The sequence below is a fragment of the Dermacentor variabilis genome, chromosome 2 (genome assembly GCF_050947875.1).
Source record: "Dermacentor variabilis isolate Ectoservices chromosome 2, ASM5094787v1, whole genome shotgun sequence".
NCBI classification, from domain to species: Eukaryota; Metazoa; Arthropoda; class Arachnida; order Ixodida; family Ixodidae; genus Dermacentor; species Dermacentor variabilis.
Genome location: NC_134569.1, coordinates 243696983 through 243718366, shown reverse-complemented (window position 1 = coordinate 243718366; position 21384 = coordinate 243696983). Strand labels below are relative to the sequence as shown.

General features: G+C 46.3%; 1 protein-coding gene across 2 annotated transcripts in view; it reads left to right on the top strand.

Annotated features, from left to right (window-relative positions):
• The window catches only part of LOC142573200 (protein MIS12 homolog), a 61168-nt gene that overhangs the window by 7316 nt on the left and 32468 nt on the right, over positions 1–21384 (top strand). For both annotated transcript variants that reach the window (XM_075682788.1, XM_075682789.1), the window contains exons 3-4: positions 225–323; positions 2070–2216. In XM_075682788.1, the coding sequence (XP_075538903.1) occupies positions 225–323; positions 2070–2216 (246 nt within the window). The remainder of the gene's footprint in view (positions 1–224; positions 324–2069; positions 2217–21384) is intronic.

Here is a 21384-nt window from a genome sequence, read left to right as displayed (position 1 = left end):
TTGTCTGTCTCATTAGCAGGCCTCTGCACAGCAAGACAGGTCAATGTAGGTACGTGTTTCTTGTTGCCATTAGGTGGGATCTTCAGACACGTGTAATGTTAGGTGTGCTGTTGTGCCAGTGTAAAAGTAGTGTGCCCGCTCATTTCTGAGCACTGCAGCTGCCAGCATTGTGCTGAGCCATAGCGCCAGGTTAGTCCACCAAGATTGTTTCTCTTGCTCTCCAGGCGTCCGGCCGCATTCCTCCTGATGAGCTGGAAGCAAGTGTGGAGTCCATCTTTCAAGAAATGGTCACTGAATTTAACAAGAATGCTGACAAGTTAGAGGTGGGTACCGTGCTAATGAGGTGACGCAGTAACTGTGCAAGGTAGCGAGCATTTGAAAGAAAAGGAAGCGATAAAATGAAAAAAGCACAGGTAGCATTGGTGATGGTATTCTTTTCAGCTCTTTTGAGGAGATTGTGTCATTCAGCAGCATTCATAGTGGCTTTCAGCTAGTCAAGTTATGCGACACATTACATTTCTTTATCGACTCCTTAAATTGTTCAGCACTGTTCCCCATTTTACAGCTGTAGTCAATAGGGCTGAAAGCTTGTAGTAGTTTCTTGGAACCAAAGCTCTCCATGTTGTTAGTGGCACTTGTCACTTCACTTAATTTAGAACCCTTTCTTGTCTGCATTTCTTTCTTTTTGTCAATAATGCGAAAATATGTCGTACGTCTGAACGACAAACTGGGAAAACGAAGCAAACATTCTCACTGGCGCTTTTGGTAATAAATCGAAGTTTCTTCTTGTGAACTGCCAACAAATCAACAACTAAGCAGCATGTGGTTCTTCAGACTAAGATATTTTGCACAATCATAATGGTGCTGCAAGATATGACTGTACCCGTTGTGGTCGCTTTGTGGCTATGGCATTGGGCTGCTAAACATGAGGTCGCGGAATCAAATCTCTGCCACGGCGGCCGCATTTTGATAGGAGTGAAATGCGAAAACACCTCCGTGCTTAGATTTAGGTGCACACTTAAAGAACCCCAGGTAGTCCGAATTTCTGGGAACATTTTTGTGCCATCCATTGCAGGTGATATGCCGTAGGTTGCAGGCTCCAAAGATGCGCACCAGTCCTAATCTCAGTGACACAACATATAGACATTTGTGAAATATGTAGAAGGGGGGCTATATTTACCTGTGGGTGAAAGTCAACAAATTATGTTATTGGCATTGTTGACACACATATATAAGAATGGTTTCGCTGCTTCTTGTCCGATATTTATTTCAAAACATTGATTCTTTGCACAAATCATTGACCTTGAAAGGGTTAAGTGCAGCTATCTGCTTTCAAGTAAGACCCAGATGCATCATTCTGGTATCAGTAATGGGGGTACTACTTGCTTGATGCTATCACAAGTCAAAGCATTGGGCAATGTCTGTTATGCATTTGGAAGTGGTAGCTGAAGACAAACTGATGCTAGTGAAATTTGAATTCATTTTTCTTGACGTACACCAATTGTGTTCCTTTTGAAGATAACTGTGGCAAGGAGGAACTGACTTAACAAGCGTTCATGACAAGCTGGAAATAAATTAGTCCTTCAAATGAAGAAATATATTTGGATCTTTACCATATTCTGTGTGAGCAAAAGATAAAGCAAGTGCAAATGTGATCCGAGATTAGCAGCATGCACACACTTCAGTGCATTTTTTTTACGAGCAAGTGCCTCTGCACTTTTGTCTTCGGCTGTTTGCTTGATGATTCTGCAATTCTGAAAGCTATAAATTTTTGTTTCATCTCCTACGAAATCACTTGCATGCGAAGCTTTCTTTGCCAATGTGCATTCTGTTTGTTAAAAATCTATGAGCAGTACTGTTGGTGTCAAAATTCCGACAGGGTGTGCAAACAATGAGCGAACTGCATTGGTGCGTCATCTAGTGACAAGCTCCTGCTGTGTATCCTCCCTTGGTGGCAACTGTTGCACTAGTGCACTAAGCTGAAATGTCCCGCCACCTCCCTTTGCTGTGGCCATGCCTGGAGCTCTTACATTGACATCACACAGGCCTCCCCTGAACTGCTTATGCAGGAGTTCATGCAGTACAACATCACACATGTGCCATCGCATGTGCTGCTCCCTGAAGATGACGTGCATCGGCAGTTGCCTGACGAGAGGAGACCGAGCGTGTCCTCCCTTAGGGCACAGCTCGGGTCGCTGCACAGGCGCATTGCTCAGGTAAGGCAATGCAGCCACATTATCTAGATTGCTTGCACAAACATGGTGCTGTCTAGCAATTGATTTATTGCACAGGGAAGACTGGCCTAAATTCACCGTGATGGCTCAGTGGCGCTCGCGTGGCACTGGTACGCACGAAGTCGTGGGTTCGATCTCGGCCGTGGCAGCCACAGTCTAATGAGGGTGGAATACAAAAATGCTAGTGTGCCATGCCTGAGGCGCACATTTAAGAACCCCAGCTGGTCGAAATAATCTGAAGCCGTTCACTACAGCGTCCCTTATAGCGCACTGTGCAGTTTAGAGGTGCTAAACCCCATAACGTAAACTTAATTTTAAAAAAAATTCCGAGCCATTTCACTCTGTGTAGGTGGATGACCAGCGAAGCAGTTTAGCACACGATATAGAGGTGACTTGGAATTTTGAACAAAGGTACGAACATATTTATTGTCATATGTTTTGTCATATTGTCATATGTTTATTCAACATACATATTTAACATATTCCTCTCTCTCCCTCCAGCCTTCATCTTTCTCTCACTTTCCACATTTCCTGTCTTCTCCTGGCTTCCCTTTACTTCCAATTTTCCAGGCAGAAAGGGTTAACCTTGTGTGAATAGCCAACCTAGGTTATTTCATATTTGGTTAAAGTGATGACGTACAGCTGGCGTTCACAGGACCTGTTCATACAGTCCCTGTAGCGTCCCCTTGTAGGGCTCCAAGGTGGGTGGCTGGCGTTATTGCCAAAATTTAAATTTGTCTATGGCTAGCTCCCTTCCTCGCCTTCCCGATCGCCCTCAGAAAAGAGGGCGCACCGAAGATGTTTTCCAGTTCTTTGGACGCCAAAGCCCGAACTTCCCATGGTACCATGTGATCCATTCAGAAAAATCCGATAAACAAGTACGAAACAGTTCTCTTTTTCTAGTTTCCAAGTCCTTAAATGATGTCCTTGGTCCAGGCTACAAGGTATCAAGGCTGGCAAGTGGTGATCCCCTGTTAGAGCTGCATGATCGGAAACAATACGAAAAGTTGCCCAGTCTAGTATCATTTGGGGATGTTGCATTGACAGTAACTCCACACCGCACTCTGAACACCACCCGCGGCGTTGCGTTGTCTCGGATGATGATTTGCTCCACCTGACAGAGGCTGAGCTCCGGGAGGGCTTCAGTGAGCAGAATGTTGTCAATGTGAGAAAAATTAAGATGAGAAGGGATGGAAAAGAAATTCAAACGAAGCACTTAACACTCATATTTGGTTCAAGTATTCTGCCCGAGTCTGCAGAGGCTGGGTACATCAAGCTCCATGTCAGACCATATGTGCCGAATCCCCTAACATGTTTCAAATGGCAGCGTTTCGGCCACAGTTCGCAGAGCTGCCGGGGCTGCCAAACATGTGCGAAATGCAGTGCCCCTGAACACGCCACTGAAGCTTGTAAGAACTCTCTCCACTGTGTAAACTGTGACGGGGATCACGCCGCATACTCGCAGTCGTGCCCCTCCTGGAAGAAGGAAAAAGAAATTGTAACGATAAAAGTAAAAGATAATATATCGTTCAAAGAGGCACAAAGGCGGGTAGCATACCTGCCAAAGAAAAGCTTTGTCGAAGTGGCGCGTCAGGGGGCAGCGTCACAACGGCCTCCGGCGGCTGTCCAACCCACAAGCAGTGAGTCGGCAGTTATGCCATTTGCCCCCACGGTGGTCACAGTTAGCGCTGCTCCACCAACCGAGCAGAAGGGACCATCAACCCCGAAGGTGGGCGCAGCCGAGACTGCCCCAACCTCCCGGGCCTCTTCCAGCGCTGGCAACAGCCGGCGCAGCCAAATCTCTCAGGGAGCCCCGTTGACCTCCGGGCTGGTGGGCGCAGGGGTCTTGCCCTCCAAGGCGGGACTCTATTGGGAAACTTCTCACTCGCAAGAGCACGTGTCCGGCGCCTCACAAGAAGCAATGGACACTACACCTATCCTCAAGGCACACCAAGTGCCTAGAGAGTGGCGAGGCTCCCTCGAACGCTTCAAAAAGGGCAAAACCCCGGTTACAGGGCCTCGAAAGAACTCTGTAATCTAATCTCTGAAATCTCTGTAATTAATACTTCTGTTTCCGTATACACAGCACCTATTTACTTCCAATATGCATGCACAAATAATTCAATGGAACGTCAGAGGTCTTCTTAGGAACCTTGATGACGTGCAAGAGCTTATCCAAAAACACAATCCAAAAGTGCTGTGTCTACAGGAAACACACGTAAAACCACAATACACAAACTTTCTCCGACCGTATGTCAAGTTTCGCAAAGATTGCAATGATGCTGTCGTATCATCAGGCGATGTTGCCATTTTTATTCATAAAAGTATTTCGTGTCAGCGTTTACAGCTACAAACGCCCCTTGAAGCAGTGGCGGTTCGAGCTGTTCTTCTAAATAAACTTGTCACCATTTGCTCGCTTTACGTACCCCCACGCTACAAATTAAACAAACATGAATTTCAGTCATTTATAGACGAATTGCCAGAACCTTATGTAGTTCTTGGCGATTTCGATGCGCACAGCTGCCTGTGGGGCGACTCTCGTATAGGCACGCGAGGTCGTCTTGTTGAACAGTACCTTTTTTCTTCAGGTGCGTGCTTGCTGAATAAGAAGTAACCAACATATTACTCTCTAGCAAGAACCTTTTCTTCAATAGATCTTAGTATAGTTTGCCACAGGTGGGAACCAGTATAGTTTGCCACTTGCCACAGGTGGGAACCGAACCCACAACCTTTGCAAGGTTGTGGGTTCGGTTCCCACCTGCGGCAAGTTGTTTTTTCATCCACTTTAATTTCCAATAATTTATCGTCTCTTTATTTCATTTAATAAGCACAAGTAATTTCCCCTGTGTTGTCCTTGGTTTCAGTGCTCGTTGGCTTCTTATGATATGATAAATAAAAATCAGGCCCCTCGGTTAACCCCCTTTCTTCTCGTAGGTGGAAGATAGACACAGCCGACTGGGAGAAATTTCGAACTCTCACTAGCATCTCATGAGCTGACATGTCTTTTTTAGAAATTGATGCTGCTCTGGAGTATCTTACAGCATTCATAATAGATGCCGCATCAAAATGCATATCCGAAGAAAGTGGTTTGGCATGCAAACGATGTGTACCGTGGTGGAACAGCGAATGTAGGATCGCCCGTAAGAATCGGAACAAGGCGTGGGGGTTGCTACGTGCTTCTCCGACTGCAGATAATCTTATCAACATTAAAAAAGTAATGTCCCAAGGCAGGCGAACCCACCGACAGGCCAGAAGAGAAAGTTGGCACAAGTTTTTATCGAGTATTAACCAAAGCCTGGAACAGGGCTAATAGGATTAGAGGGCGGCAAACATATTCACTCCCTCTGCTAAACACACAGGGCGATACACTGCAAGACCAGGCAGAATCACATGGGGAGTATTTTAAGTGCGTGTCAAGTTCAGCAATTATTCACAATCCTTTCTCAAATACAAACAAATAGAAGCCTGTAAGCCTTTCATCAGAAAATGTCATCAGAATGAACCATACAACCGTCCTTTTAGTATTGCAGAGTTTAGAGCTGCCTTGAGCGCATGCAAGAGCTCTGCACCTGGATCTGACAGAATAATGTATGAAATGATCAAAAACCTACACAATGACACGCAAGTTACAATACTCACTTTTTAACACTATTTGGGCTGTGGGATACCTTCCAATTGATTTAAAATCAATCCTAATAAAAGTTCTTGTGTTCTTCTTACACGACATAGAGGCCTGGTCCCGGATGCTTGCTTAGAACTGTGTTCACAACAAATTCCTATCAACAGAGAGCACAAATTCCTAGGTATTATACTTGACAATATACTCACTTTCATTCCACACATCAAATATCTGAGAAAAAGAGGTCTAAAAACAATGAACTTAATGAAACTTCTATCTAAGACTACGTGGGGTAGTGACAGAAAGTGTCTAATGAATCTCTACAAGAGCCTAATACGGTCACGATTGGATTATGGGGCTGTGGTGTATAACTCTGCCGCCACGAGCGCTCTAAGGATGCTGGATCCTGTCCATCATCTAGGTATCCGCCTAGCCACTGGCGCTTTCAGAACAAGCCTGATCGAAAGCTTATATGCCGAATCGAATGAGTGGCCGCTCCACTTGCAGAGATCATACATCAGCTTTACATATTTCCTTAAAGTGCACTCCAATCCTGAACACCCATGTTTTAATACCGTTACCGATATGACGTGTGCTACACTTTTCCGCAATCGTCCGTCTATACGACAGCCTTTCTCTCTGCATGTGAAGGAGCTTAGTGGTGAAATGCATGTCCCACTCCTCGAGCTTCCCTTAATGCACCTAAGCAAGCTCTTACCCCTTTGGGAGTGGCAGGTGATAGAATGTGACGTATCCTTTCTAAAAGTCGCAAAACACGCTCCAGAGGTCGAAATAAGAATGCATTTCCTACAACTTCAGTACAAGCACTCGTGCACACACAGACGCTTCTAGGTCACATGCCGGAGTGTCCTATGCAGCCGTCGGTCCATCCTTCTCGGAATCTGATGTACTACATCCAGAAGCAAGTATCTTTACGGCAGAGGCCTACGCATTATGGGGTCGGCTGTAAAGCATATACGGAAATCAAAACTCCAAAAAGCCATAATATATACAGACTCCCTAAGTGTGGTGAAGGCCTTAATGCCACCCTACAAAAAGAAAAATCCTGTACTTACTGAGGTCTATTCCGACCTGCGCAAAGCTTATCTAGCCAGCATATCATCATATGCTGGGTACCTGGCCACAGGGGAATCGAAGGTAACGTTCTGGCAGACGAGATGGCTGCGTCAATTGCACCCCCTGCTATTAATAATACTGCTTTCGTGCCTCTCACAGATCTGAAACCTTACATACGAAAAAAACTGCGAAACCACTGGCAACGCATGTGGGACGCAGAAATAAATAATAAACTGCATGTTATAAAGCCACAGTTAGGTTTCTGGCCCTCCCCAACAAAATCTCGGCGAACAGATGTCCTATTCTGTCACCTCAGAATAGGACACACATTTGGGACTCGTCATTTTCTACTTACTGGAAGTGAACCTCCGACCTGTGATAGATGCGGTGAGAGGCTGATCGTCCTCCATGTCCTCTTGGAGTGTCGGAAAGCCGAACCTGAAAGAAACATTTTCCGCTTGCATACCTTTATTACATCCCTCTACTCCCGGCTATGTTTCTTGGTAAGGAACCGCTTTTTAACACCAAGGCAGTCCTCGACTTCTTAAAGGATGTAGTTCTACACATTATAAGCCCATTAAATTCGTAGAGCATCCTCGCTCCAGAGGATGCTGCTGGGATAATTGTTTTGAATTGCACATGCCTCCAGGCCCTTGTGTTTCAAGGGCTCTAAGGAGGCAGTAGTGCTCTAGCATATCTTATATAACCTGATAAATTTCTAGACATCATATCATTCTTTTTAAATGCGTCTTAATGTTCATAGTACACGTCATAAGTCATCGCCATAACCTTATACAGATTTTACGCACTTTAGCACGACCATTTTTAAGGCCCCTCTACAGCCACGTCGCACCAACTTCATAGAACTCATGATTACACTGCAAATTCATTAACACGGACATGGCGCTCTTTGGCCGTACTTGGCCCTTGTGCCATAATACATCAAACATTCCTTCATATTTATTGTCCTAATCTGTGGTCATCATGGCGACATAGGTATGGCCGCACATTCCCACATCACCTCTGTTATTAAATTTGTCCGTCACATAAGACAATGAATGGCTCATACCTCCTTAAGCAATGGCTCATATCCCCGTAAACGTGGCCTTACAGCGACCGAAAGAGAAGTGAAATTCTACACTGAAAAGATGAGCGGCAACGGAGCCAGCTGTGGAAGACAGCAACGCTTTAGCCATTGCGGATGATAATTTTTTTTCACAACGGAGGCAGTTGTAGAAGAAGACAATGAACGCACGAGCAGTGGCACTAGCACGTTTTGCGCGGTTGGTGCCAAGAATGTTCCAGCAGTCCTTTTTGAAAAAGTTGTATAAAACATTTTTTTCAAAAGCATCTGTTCTTACCCTTGTGTCTGGGACCTGTTTGGATTCCACGTATGACAAAGGTAGTTAAAGGGCATGTTACAGGTCCGTGATCCTACAGGGGTATGTGCCATTGAGCTTGGATCCTTTCTGCACTATCATCAAGATCAGCCCACATGATGATTTGTTTTTGTCATCTCGGACATATTTTTTCCCAGATCCTAGCCATAGACAGCTTCGCTGTAAAATTGTTTAATTTTTCAAACAAGAGCCATAGCAGTTAGTGCAAGAGCTGGCATGCCCTCCCTGTGACAACGCGGTGCCTTGGTGTTAATAAACGAGTGCTGATAACTGGCAGTTGATGCGTTGTGGAAATAGTGCGCTCACTGGTTCTTGTGCAATGTGTTTGAGGGTGCTGCTTTTTGATGCAGGCAGATGGTTAGTCACATGGTATTTTTAATTTTCTTGTGGTTTTTTTTATCAGCCGGAAAAAATAATGGGGCAAAAGTGCCTGGCTGGAAACATGCCAATTCTAAGTTTCTTCAAATTTCATATGAATTCTTCATTGACAGCATGCCATTTGGAGCAGTAATTAAAAAAATATATATCAATCCAATTCTAATATCTAATTGCAATTAATATGTTGAATGACATCAACAACAAAATTATTGGTGGCTGCGCTACTCGACTGTGAACAATATGTACTTGGTTCTATTTGCGTAGAATGACAAAGGCTTTGATGATCTCCTTAATAAGCCCATCAGCACTCTTTCATAATACATTGCAGTCATGATACACTGGCCTACAACCACACTTCTGGCATTGCATCGCCGGATGGCCATCCATACTCATTCTATTCAGGGAACATTTGCACTTAATCACTACGGCAATTACACAAGGCCCACTTCCTGGAAACAAAAATGAAAACAGCTCCTGTGTGATTGCGAAGGTGCATTTGCTATTCTCTAAGCAGTGGTCCCCTCCGGGCAGTCGCAAGTTAGCCATTATATTTCAATAGAACAGCGAAATGTGAAAGGGCCCCTGAAACGGTTGGGAAAAATTTTGTAGATGTGTCGGGTACAGCTTAAGTTAATAATTCACACCACAATTTGTGTGAAACGTCTCATATTAAGAGAGCTAGGGATGATTACAAGTTACCCTCCTCCATAGTCATGCATTTTCTCCTCAACTCATTCACCGAGTGATCGGGGCCTTCACTGGCTCTGCGTCATGGCGGCACGTCGTGTCGCCAACTTCCGGTTCTCTAGAAGCTAGCGGGCTAGCATGCGAAGCCTCCAAACTCTCCGCCAGCTGCTTGGCAGCCGACCCCAAGTGAGAGATATTGAACCAGCGTGCGTTGTGAGCATTCTGTCGCAGCGCTGAACGTGTCTGGTATTCCAGTAACCACAGGCAAGCCGGGCGTTTTGACGGATGGCTGGAGGCATAAACTCAAGCTGATGAAGGAACTGTAGCATAGACGTACGTGAGCGGCCTGATCGGTCCAGCCACCTGTTGGCGCAGAGCTTACCAAACAAAGTGCTAATATTGCTCTAACCAAGTGTAAAACATTTTGAACATTTACAAAAACAATGTGTTAATGATTATACTCATGCAAAAAATTTATGCCAGCAGCAAAGAATACATTCCATTACTGCTACTGTGTGTGGTTGAGCTCTGGGCAACAAGGTGGCTGCACCGTGCATACCATTCACAATTGCAATTGCGTTTACCCTAATACCGGACTTGCGAAACGTTATTGCGTTAGTAATCTTCCTGTGTAAAGTGACAGCTGCAAACGCACAAATCCTGGCGCCGATCAGATAGCAGTAGTCCGATGCGCTGCAGCCAGTCTGCTCTGTAACGTGCCAAGGGAGACGATGCTTACAGCAGCATGGTCAGTGCAGGAAAGAACGAAGGTTTATTGAGAGCGTGGCTTATAAAGACATGAATGCAGCGCGCTGTACACACTGCGCATCACCGATGCGCATCCGCGCTGATATAATCAGTACACATGTCCGATACATCCTCCCTCGGGCAACAAACAAAAGAGACTTAGATACATATACACATTTGCCAAAACTTATGACACTTGCTGAAAATGTTCATCATAATTAAACTTCTGGGGAGGCCGGACGACACGAGTCGACCTTGTAGTAGCATGCGTCGGTTGGATGCCAGGTGAAGGATCGCAGTCACTTGCTGGTAGCATTGATCCTACGGCTGTTTCTATAGATGACGCCTCGGAGGCTTGCGCTGTTGGTTCAGCTGGTGCTGCAGGCACCGGCGCACGGGAGCTTTCACATGGTGGAATCTCCTCACAGTCATCATCACTTTCACCGCTATACTGTTCACCCGTCCTAAGTAGATGTCGGCGATTGCGCCGCAGAACACGCTGATCTTGCGTTTGTATCAAATAGGAACGTGGAGCAGTTTCACCAACGACCTTCGCTTTTGGGGACCATGCAGTCGCATCCTGAAGCCTCACCTTTGTGCCTCTGCTCAGTATTGGCAAAGGCTTCCCGGCCTTGGCTTGGTGGTGCTTCCTCACAGGGGTCCGGGACACCCTACCGAAGTCAGGAAGGTTAGAACGAAGTCGGCTTTTTTTTTTTAAGAAGCTCACCCAGAGAATGCCCATCTTCCAATGGTGTTGAGCGATAGGCTAGTAAACCCAGCCAGAAGTCCTCCCTCGCCTCTAGAGTCTTTTTCAAGATGCGTTTTACGATTTGCACACCTTTCTCAGCCAAGTCGTTCGACTGCGGGTAACGGGGGCTGGAGTTTACATGGTTGAAGTCGTATGTTTTGGCAAATCTGGCAAATTCATGACTTGAAAACTGGGGTCTGTTATCCGTGCAAACTTCTAGAGGTACGCCGTACCTGGCGAACATGGCGCTAAGGGCTGCGATCGTAGTTGCTGCAGTTGTGTCGTCAAGTTTCTCAACCTCAGGGAAATTTGAAAAGGCGTCATAAGCAACCGCGTACGAATTTCCAGCATAAGAAAAGATATCTACGCCGACCCTATACCAAGCACATTTTGGAACTGGCCGCATTTGAAGTGGTTCATGCGGTTGCCTGTACGCGTACTTTCGGCAGGTTGCGTAGCTTTCTACTAGCACAGCAATTTCGCCGTTCAGACTGGGCCGAAATACAAGAGTTCGGGCCCTCTCTTTGCACTTTTGCAACCCGAGGTGGCCCGCATGTATCCTGTTCCGGATGCTTTGTCGCATACTCTTCGGTATTACAACTTTCGAGCCCTTCAGCATTATTCCATTAACGACTGACAGTTCTTTCGCAAAAGGCTTGAGTTCCACGTTCACCGGCTGCCCGCTTGTAGAGCTCTTCCTCACAGCCTGTAGGTATACGTCACTAGATATTTCTTGCTGCAGTAACCGCTGCGTTTCGGAAGTGACCATGTAGCCAAAGGACTGCACCGCATGGATCTCCACGTCGTCTGTGGTACCAGAAGTAGTGCCAACTTGATCTTTGCCCTGGTCAGCCGTTGAGCGTGACATGTCAGCGAGAACCAACTGTTTCCCCGGAATGTACTGCAAGACAAAGTTGTATTTTAGTAGCCGCAAAAGTATCTTCGCACTCAATGGCATGTCGGCGATTTCCTTTTGCGCGGTCGCTATAAGCGGCTTATGGTCTGTTTCGATAAGCACTTTTCTTCCGTACACAAACTCGTGAAACCTTTCACTGCCAAAACCAATTCCGAGTGCCTCCTTTTCAATTTGTGCATAGCTTTGCTCGGCTCGGGTTAATACACGAGATGCATACGCTACCGGTCGCCATTCACCATTGGAGCCTTGCAATAATGCTGCACCGACACCTTCCTTTGATGCGTTGCACGTCATCTTAGTTTCTCGTTGCGGATCAAAGTTTGCAAGCAGGGGGGCGGTAGTCAAAACTTGCGTTAAGATTTGCCACTATTTCGCGTGGTTTGCTGTCCATTGGAACTCTGCGCGGGACTTGATAGGCTCTCGTAAAAGCGTCGTTCGCTCGGACAACTGTGGCACAAATTTGCTGAAACAGTTCAGCACTCCCAGCATCCGCTGGACGTCAGTCTTGGACGTTGGTGTCGGCATATTCGCCAATCTTTCGATAAGCTTTGGGTCAGGCGATATGCTCGTTCGGCTTATGAAGTCACCAAGGAATTTGTCTGATTTCACACCGAACTTGCATTTCTGCACGTTGAAAGTCAATCCTGCTTTCTTGGAAGCCTTAAGCACTTCCGTTAACTGTTCATCGTGTTCTTTTTTACTGGAACCCCAAACTAAAATGTCATAAATGTATACCAGCACCCCAGGTAGGCCCTCGAATACTTGACTCATGGTTTGTTGAAATACCTCTGGTGCGGACGAAATGCTGAAGGGCAGACGCAGAAAACGGTATCTCCCAAACGGTGAAGAGAAAGTGCAGATCTTAGATGTGCGCTCGTCAAGCGGTATCTGATGATAGCCAGAGTTCGCGTCAAGACAGCTGAAGTACGCGGCATTGGTTAAGTGGGCTTCCAAATCCTTGCGCCTAGGAAGCAGAAAATGCTGCCACTTTATGTACTTGTTAACAGCTCTGGGTTCCATGCACACCCGTAGTGTGCCATCTTTCTTTTTTGCCAGAACTAAAGGACTGGCCCAGTCGGTAGGCTCGTTCACTTTAACAATTATGCCAGCACGTACCATTATTTCAAGTTCCTTCTTTAGAGGCTCTTCCAGTGCCAAAGGAACTTGTCGAGCTGGTTGCACGACTGGCACCGCTTCAGGTTGCAGGACCATGCTGTATGCCTGCTGCAAACAACCTAGGCCCTCGAAGACATGCCTGAAATTCTTGAGACGTCCGTCGTTGGAAATCTTGTCTACAGCGCCTACTTTACGCTGGACCAGCCCCAAAGCCTCACTAGCTTCTAGCCCAAGTATAGCCTGACGGCCATTTTTCACAACAAAAAATGTGACCGTAGCAGAAGTATTACGAAGCCTTACTTCCTGCGTAGACGTTCCATAGCACGATATGGTACCGTTGTTATACGCCCTCAGCACCAAATTCGTTTGCTTCAACTCTTCAGCTCCCCTCAGTTGGCGGTAAATTGACATGGGAAACAGGCTTGCCTGCGACCCTGTGTCCACTTTAAAGCTTATCTTGCGATTGCGAACTTGGGCTTTAACCGTCCAATCCCTTTCGTGACTAGATGTCATGATCTCAAGAACGTCGAAGTCCTCGTCTTGCTGACTACCGCTGACGCGCAACTACTTGCAGAGTGGTTCAGCTTGTGGCACAAACGACACCTCTTTCCAAACGCTCATTTGTTCACCATAAAGGTGAAAAAATTATCGATGACGTGCTCTGAGCAGCCATTCGAATAGCTTGCCCTACTGAAGTCACTTGGGTGATTTACGGCATATGGGTAGGGGCGGCTGAAAATTCTGCCGAGCAGTGTGCTTTGATCGGCAGCGATGTAAATTTCTAAAACCTTTTAATAAGTTACACGCCTTATGCAGAGCACTTAGATGCGTCAATTAATAATCAGAAGGACTTACTCTAACGACTTAATATGTTTGTACAAAATCGTCAAAATTGTTTTAGGGTCCCTTTAAGCAAGTTCGTAGGGATTCCTGTTTCTAAAATGGGTTACAAAGATGTACACAGGCAGGAACTTAAGGGTATCACAGATGCCAACTGTCAATTGAAAGGGTGCACAATAGCAGAAAAGGTAGAACATAGTCTGTGTTTTCCTTCTCTTTCCACTGCTGTGCATCCTTTCAGTTGATAGTTGGCATTTGTGATGCCCTTAAGTTCCTTCTTGTGTACATCTTTGCACACCTGGCTTTCAGTCATTTCTATGCTTGAAAGTTTTACTCCCTTTAGGGTATAATGTTGCCACAACAATAATTACAATCAATTATGGCATGTGCGTTTTTTTCTCAGTAACAGTGCACACCTGGTACTTTCATGTTGGGAGCACCACGTGTGCCTCATTGCCCCAGTGTCATTGACAGGAAAAAGAACAGGCTCAGCGCAATAATCAGACTCTACAACACACTCGGGCAGCATCAATAACACTGTAAAACAATGGTGATACTGTGCATTCGATACAATTAAAAGTGTGATAAATTAGAAAATTGAATTCTATCATTTTATGTGCCAAAACCGCAATTTCATTATGAGGCACGTCATAGTACACGACTTCTGATTAGTTTTGACTACCTGGAATTCTTCATTGTGACGTAAATCTGAGTACACAGGCATTTCTGCATTTGGTCCCCATTGAAATGCAGTTGCCATGGCTGAGATCAGACCTCCGACCTCAAGCTGTAATGATTGTATGTATATGAATGTAATGTGCAATCTGTGTCCATGTAGCATTTTGAGCACTGCATGAAAACTGCAAAATCATGTTTTACAGCCAGATAATTATGATCTAGGTAGCAAAATAAATGACACAAAATAAGCTTTACAACAGGTCACAGATGAGGCCTGGCCACGAGGTCACATTTTTCAGCTGTTTGCTTTCATTGTCAGTGCTCTAGCAATTACAGGTGTGGCCGCCATTTCATTACAAATTCTACACTTTTGCATTGCCACAGAGAATGCTTAATTATGACTTACTCTGGACAAGAGAGACAAGTAGTACACGCAAACATGGACTCAACTGTATATACCGCAGGGTGCCGCTTCTGTGTGAAACATGAGTGAGTTGTCACACTGAATGGCTGGCATTGGCAATGCCATCAAGCACGGAAGACTCGTGCAAGCATTATATTTCGTAGTTAGCACTGGTGCCGTACTTGTTGGCTGTACTGAAAACTTGGTTTGAACTATATTTGACAACATTGGTACTCCCCACAATGCAATAGAAATTCTTGGGGATCACTAAACATGGTTTCTGAGCACCCATCTAGTGCCCAAAAACTATGTTTAGTAGTGTCCAAAAGCCATTTTTAATATCCCCTCTACTTGGCCTGTTTTCAAGTGAAACTGTTATACAGATTGGTTCTGCAGTAGACTTCCCTTAACTCGACTCTGGTTATTTCGATTTTTCGGTTGGTTTGATCCTGACCAAAAGTCCCAGGCCAGCAGCAATGCATTTCTATGGGCCCAAAGTTATGTTACGTTAATCCTAAAATTGGCCTTTCCTGCATAATTAGAACTTGACCAGTCAGCACGCACGTGCCATGGGCCGTTAATGGTGACCCCATTAGTGACCTTGCTAGTGTCAGTGTGTCTCAGCGAAGCTCAGCAGACGATGAATGCGTTGAAGTATGACACGTCATCTGCCGTTGAAAACGCCTATTTTCGGCCTGCCCTAAGGCTGCATTCACACTTGGTGTTGATTGCGGGCGAAAGCAGAAAAAAAAACAAGAAATCCGCCTGCTTTTCCACCTATGCAGGTGGAAAACTAGGCGGTGAGCCGGATCGCTCTCCAAACAATTTTTTCGCATCGGCGAAAGTGAAAAGTCGTTCAGCATTGCCGGAAGCTGCACTGGCATGGGAACGTTGAACTTGGCGACCTAAGTGTGAGCAGTGATGCAGTTCGACATAATCAAAAGTTTCCCTGTGCTGTATGATAAAACTCACAGCCTCTACAACAGCGAGATTTGGATGAAGATTGCTGAGGAGATTGTGATTAGCAGAAGGTGCAGCTGCAAAGCATTGCTGTCTCCCAACTTCTCACAATGTTGCAGAGCTGGATGAGTCTATCGCCGCCTCTTTTGGGGCATCCACTTCTTCAGCTGCTCTTTGTGCATCTTCAGAAAACAGACTAAGTTGACTAAAACTGTTTATTTGTCTGTTATATTCATAGTTACATACCTGCCAACCCTCCCGATTCGCACGGGAGGCTCCCGATTTTTTACTGAATTTCTGATTGTACGATCACTGACTTATATCTCCCGAAAAGTTGTCTCTTTTCTCGCCATAATGGTTTTTCCTAAACCGGCACTGCGGAATCTACAGCCACATCGTAATCATCAGCATCATGAACAACGGCTGCACTAGCGCCATCGGTATCATCGACTAAGCAGCCGACTATGGTGCCTAGTAAGCCGACCAAAGCCAGAGCCAATGTAGCTCTTGCGTTTCATGCATGCATTCCTCCATGGTGCATTGTTACGGCTGTTTGTGTGTATGATTAGTGTTGGCTAGGTTGTGTGTGTGGTGCACCATGTAAAGTTAGAAACCTCGTGTGCTTGATGCCATGGCGCTATCAAAGCCCAAGAAAACGTATTTGCAGAAGTTTTTGCAATCTTACACTTCTGAGAGAACATTTTGCGTTTTGTGCAACGTGTGGAGGCGACGTCAGCGTGCCTCACGGCGGCAAAGGCGACTTCAACAAAACTGCACATTTCTACGGCGAAGCATCAAAGCTATGTTCGCACGGCTGGGCAGCAAGACAACATAGTGAACTTTCTCCGGAACAACTGCGACGACAGTGTCATAGGTGTGGAATGCCTGTTTACGGCATTCCTTGCCCAACACAACCTATCCCTTAGTGTCAGCGACGCCGTTAGGCCTCTTCTACGAAAAATGTTTCCAAAATGTGACGAGGCGAAGAGTTATGGATGTGGACACAACTCTGAAAAAAGTGGAGGTGGCCAACTTGAAATTTGTTTCACAGGCATCGCTTTTGAGTCTTCGTTTCTTTATTCAGAGTTTCCCTCAGCTGCTCCCTCAGAGTTTCCCTCAGCTGCAGGAGATTCCAATGAATCTCCTGAAGATGCTTTAGATGCTCTGGAAGCTGAGTTTGCCATTCTACAGGTGTACAGTCTTCCAGAGGACCTCGTGAATGAAGAAAAGCGGGATGTGCATTGGTCTGTGGTTGGAAAAAGGAAGAACACTGATAGAAAACATGTTTCACTGAGTTGCTAACGTAATGTTGGATTTAATCGTGATACCACATAGCTACGCAATGTGTGAGAGTATTTTTAGCACGGCGTGAAAAACTAGGACTAAATTCCACTCATCAATGTGCAACACAACCCTCCAACACCTGCTCCTAGTGAAGGGCCGTCAGTCTGGATCATGTTTTGAGCAAAGCTACGCCGACCAATTTTTGAAGGGAGCAAAGTCTGCTACTGCGAGGCCCCTGCAAAAGGACTTGCCAAACACTGCCTGAAAGTCTGAACACCCCCCCCCCCCCCCATTGGTACAAATAAAAAGTCTCCCAATTTTTGATCTTGCCAGGTTGGCAGGTATGTAGTAGTTAAAATCAGTGCAGGTGAAGTTGTTCGCAATCAGAGGTATGCAACCACTCCTTTTGATGACCAATAGATCAATGAATGCTCATATTGCTTAAAATGGCATGGTGACAAGCGCCACCACGCGGAGGTAGATTTGGCAAGAGAAGCAGTGGCTGTGGCAAAACAAATGTGAACATTTTATACCTGTGTGTGAAAGAATTTCTGCCTGCATCGATGTTTCCATTCTCTTTTCGCTTCCCAAGTGTGAGCAAAGCCAAGAGGAATTTCAAGCAATAACCGTTGCGCACAATGTCTTATTACAGTAGAGTAAAATTCTGTTAATTTGACTCCAGTTATTTAGATTTTTCGTTGTAATTCGATCTCGGCCGACGGTCCCGGCAAACGCCCCTGCATTTATGTGGGCCCAAACATTCTTTAGTTAGATTCTGAAACTGGTCTTTGCCGAATTTGTGAACATAATGCTGCACACGCATATGCTTGCCTATGATCGGATTAGTCCGCATCTCGACCATTGTGGTGCTGTCACCACAGATAGATGAAACTACACCCAATGCTTGCACCGAATATTCAATCCCTGGCAACATAACAGGGCTGTGATTTTGTGCGATGCCTTTTCTGTGCCACTTCTTTTCGCCAGTGGTAAGAGGGGCCCTCCGATTCTACCCTAGGCACAACAATGGTGGCCTAGCGGTAGAGTGTCCGCCTCACATGCGGGAGGCACTGGGTTGAAATCCCGGTGCTGCTGGAAACTCACCGTTTCTTTTTCTAATGAGCGGAGATGGTCTCCTGGTCTGGTGCTCGGCTCCTTGTGGGGGTTCACACCTCTGAAGGGGACCCAGTAGACCCTTTTCGCGGACAGGGTTGCTCAAGAGGTATGAGATGGGACTTTCGGTGGTGCGCCGCCTTGTTGCCTCGGCAAAAGCACTGGAACACAAAACCGTTAATGCTTCCTCGCTGTTACTGTGCGATCAGCTGTCGGAAATCCAACTGGGTGTTCGTTAATGCACTGTGCTCCATTCATGCTGCAAAATGCACAGTTAGAGGGAAGACGTGTGCTGTAATTGGCTGCAAAATAGTGACTAGCGTATTAAGGAATGGAATGAACTTGTGTGACCAAGACCATAGATTGCTGCTACATAAGGACTGCCTGTATTGCTGGGTCTTCATGATGCACGCCTTTCCTCAAGGATAAAGAAAAATCACTCATCTGCCAGCTTAGTATTGCTAATCTCCAAAGAAAAGACTTCCACCCCAGAACCCCCGCAGGGGCGTCTGCGTGAGCAGGCGTTTGATGCGTTGCGACACCACGTACCTGAGCACACGAGGGTTCGACCCTCCCGCATTTAACCATGCGCAGCTTAGCCGTGTCTGGGGAAAGGGGGATCCTGGGGGTTGAACTGATGCTGGGTGTTTGGACCTTTAAGGCCCCCCGGCGGAGGCAGCACACACCTTTGACCTCTGCTTCACATAGACGGCGCCCCCGGACTGACCCACCCGGCGGAAATCGGTAGTTGCCTTTTCCTGTCTCTCTCTCCCTCCAGCCTTCATCTTTCTCTCACTTTCCACCTTTCCGGTCTTCTCCTGGCTTCCCTTTACTTCCAATTTTCCAGGCAGCAAGGGTTAACCTTGTGTGGATAGCCAACCTAGGTTATTTCATATTTGGTTATAGTGATGACGTACAGCTGGCGTTCACAGGACCTATTCATACAGTCCCTGTAGCGTCCCCTTGTAGGGCTTCAAGGTGGGTGGCTGGCGTTATTGCCGAAATTTAAATTTGTCTATGGCTAGCTCCTTTCCTCGCCTTCCCGATCGCCCTCAGAAAAGAGGGCGCACCGAAGATGTTTTCCAGTTCTTTAGACGCCAAAGCCCGAACTTCCCACGGTACCATGTGATCCATTCAGAAAAATCCTAAAAAACAAGTATGAAACATTTCCCCTTTTCTAGTTTCCAAGTCGTTAACTGATGTCCTTGGTCCAGGCTACAAGGTATCAAGGCTGGCAAGTGGTGATCTCCTTTTAGAGCTGCGTGATCAGAAGCAATACGAAAAGCTGCCCAGTCTAGTATCATTTGGGGATGTTCCATTGACAGTAACTCCACACCGCACTCTGAACACCACCCGCAGCGTTGCGTTGTCTCGGATGATGATTTGCTCCACCTGACAGAGGCTGAGCTCCGGGAGGGCTTCAGTGAGCAGAATGTTGTCAATGTGAGAAAAATTAAGATGAGAAGGGATGGAAAAGAAATTCAAACGAAGCACTTAACACTCATATTTGGTTCAAGTATTCTGCCCGAGTCTGTAGAGGCCGGGTACATAAAGCTCCATGTCAGACCATATGTGCCGAATCCCCTAAGATGTTTCAAATGCCAGCGTTTCGGCCACAGTTCGCAGAGCTGCCAGGGCTGCCAAACATGTGCGAAATGCAGTGCCCCTGAACACGCCACTGAAGCTTGTAAGAACTCTCTCCACTGTGTAAACTGTGACGGGGATCACGCCGCATACTCGCAGTCGTGCCCCTCCTGGAAGAAGGAAAAAGAAATTGTAACGATAAAAGTAAAAGAGAATATATCGTTCAAAGAGGCACGAAGGCGGGTAGCATACCTGCCAAAGGAAAGCTTTGCCGAAGTGGCGAGTCAGGGGGCAGCGTCACAACGGCCTCCGGCGGCTGTCCGACCCACAAGCAGTGAGTCGGCAGTTACGCCATCTGCCCCCACGGTGGTCGCAGTTAGCGCTGCTCTACCAACCGAGCAGAAGGGACTATCAACCCTGAAGGTGGGCGCAGCCGAGACTGCCCCAACCTCCCGGGCCTCTTCCAGCGCTGGCAATAGCCGGCGCAGCCAAATCCCTCAGGGAGCCCCGTTGACCTCCGGGCTGGTGGGCGCAGGGGTCTTGCCCTCCAAGGCGGGACTCTATTGGGAAACTTCTCACTCGCAAGAGCACGTGTCCGGCGCCTCACAAGAAGCAATGGACACTACACCTATCCTCAAGGCACACCAAGTGCCTAAAGAGTGGCGAGGCTCCCTCGAACGCTTCAAAAAGGGCAAAACCCCGGTTACAGGGCCTCGAAAGAACTCTGTAATCTAATCTCTGAAATCTCTGTAATTAATACTTCTGTTTTTGTATACACAGCACCTATGTACTTCCAATATGGATACACAAATAATTCAATGAAACGTCAGAGGTCTTAGGAACCTTGATGACGTGCAAGAGCTTATCCAAAAACACAATCCAAAAGTGCTGTGTCTACAGGAAACACACTTAAAACCACAACACACAAGCTTTCTCCGACTGTATGTCAAGTTTCGCAAAGATCGCGATGATGCTGTCGTATCATCAGGCGGTGTTGCCATTTTTATTCGTAAAAGTATTTAGTGTCAGCGTTTACAGCTACAAACGCCCCTTGAAGCAGTGGCGGTTCGAGCTGTTCTTCTAAATAATCTCATCACCATTTGCTCGCTTTACGTATCCCCACACTACAAATTAAACAAACATGAATTTCCGTCATATATAGACGAATTGCCAGAACCTTATGTTGTTCTTGGCGATTTCAATGCGCACAGCTGCCTGTAGGGCGAATCTCGTATAGACGCCCGAGGTCGTCTTGTTGAACAGTACCTTTTTCCTTTAGGTGCGTGCTTGCTGAATAAGAAGGAACCCACATATTACTCTCTATCAAAGAGAACCTTTTCTTCAATAGATCTTAGTATAGTTTCCCCGTCCATACTGCCCGAACTCGAATGGGAAGTTATGAACAATCTTTACGGGAGCGACCACTTCCCCATACTGATAAGAACATCTAAAGAAAACAAATATCCTCCACAAGCTCCTAGGTGGAAGATAGACACAGCCGACTGGGAGAAATTTTGAACTCTCACTAGCATCTCATGGGCTGACATGTCTTTTTTAGAAATTGATGCTGCTCTGGAGTATCTTACAGCATTCATAATAG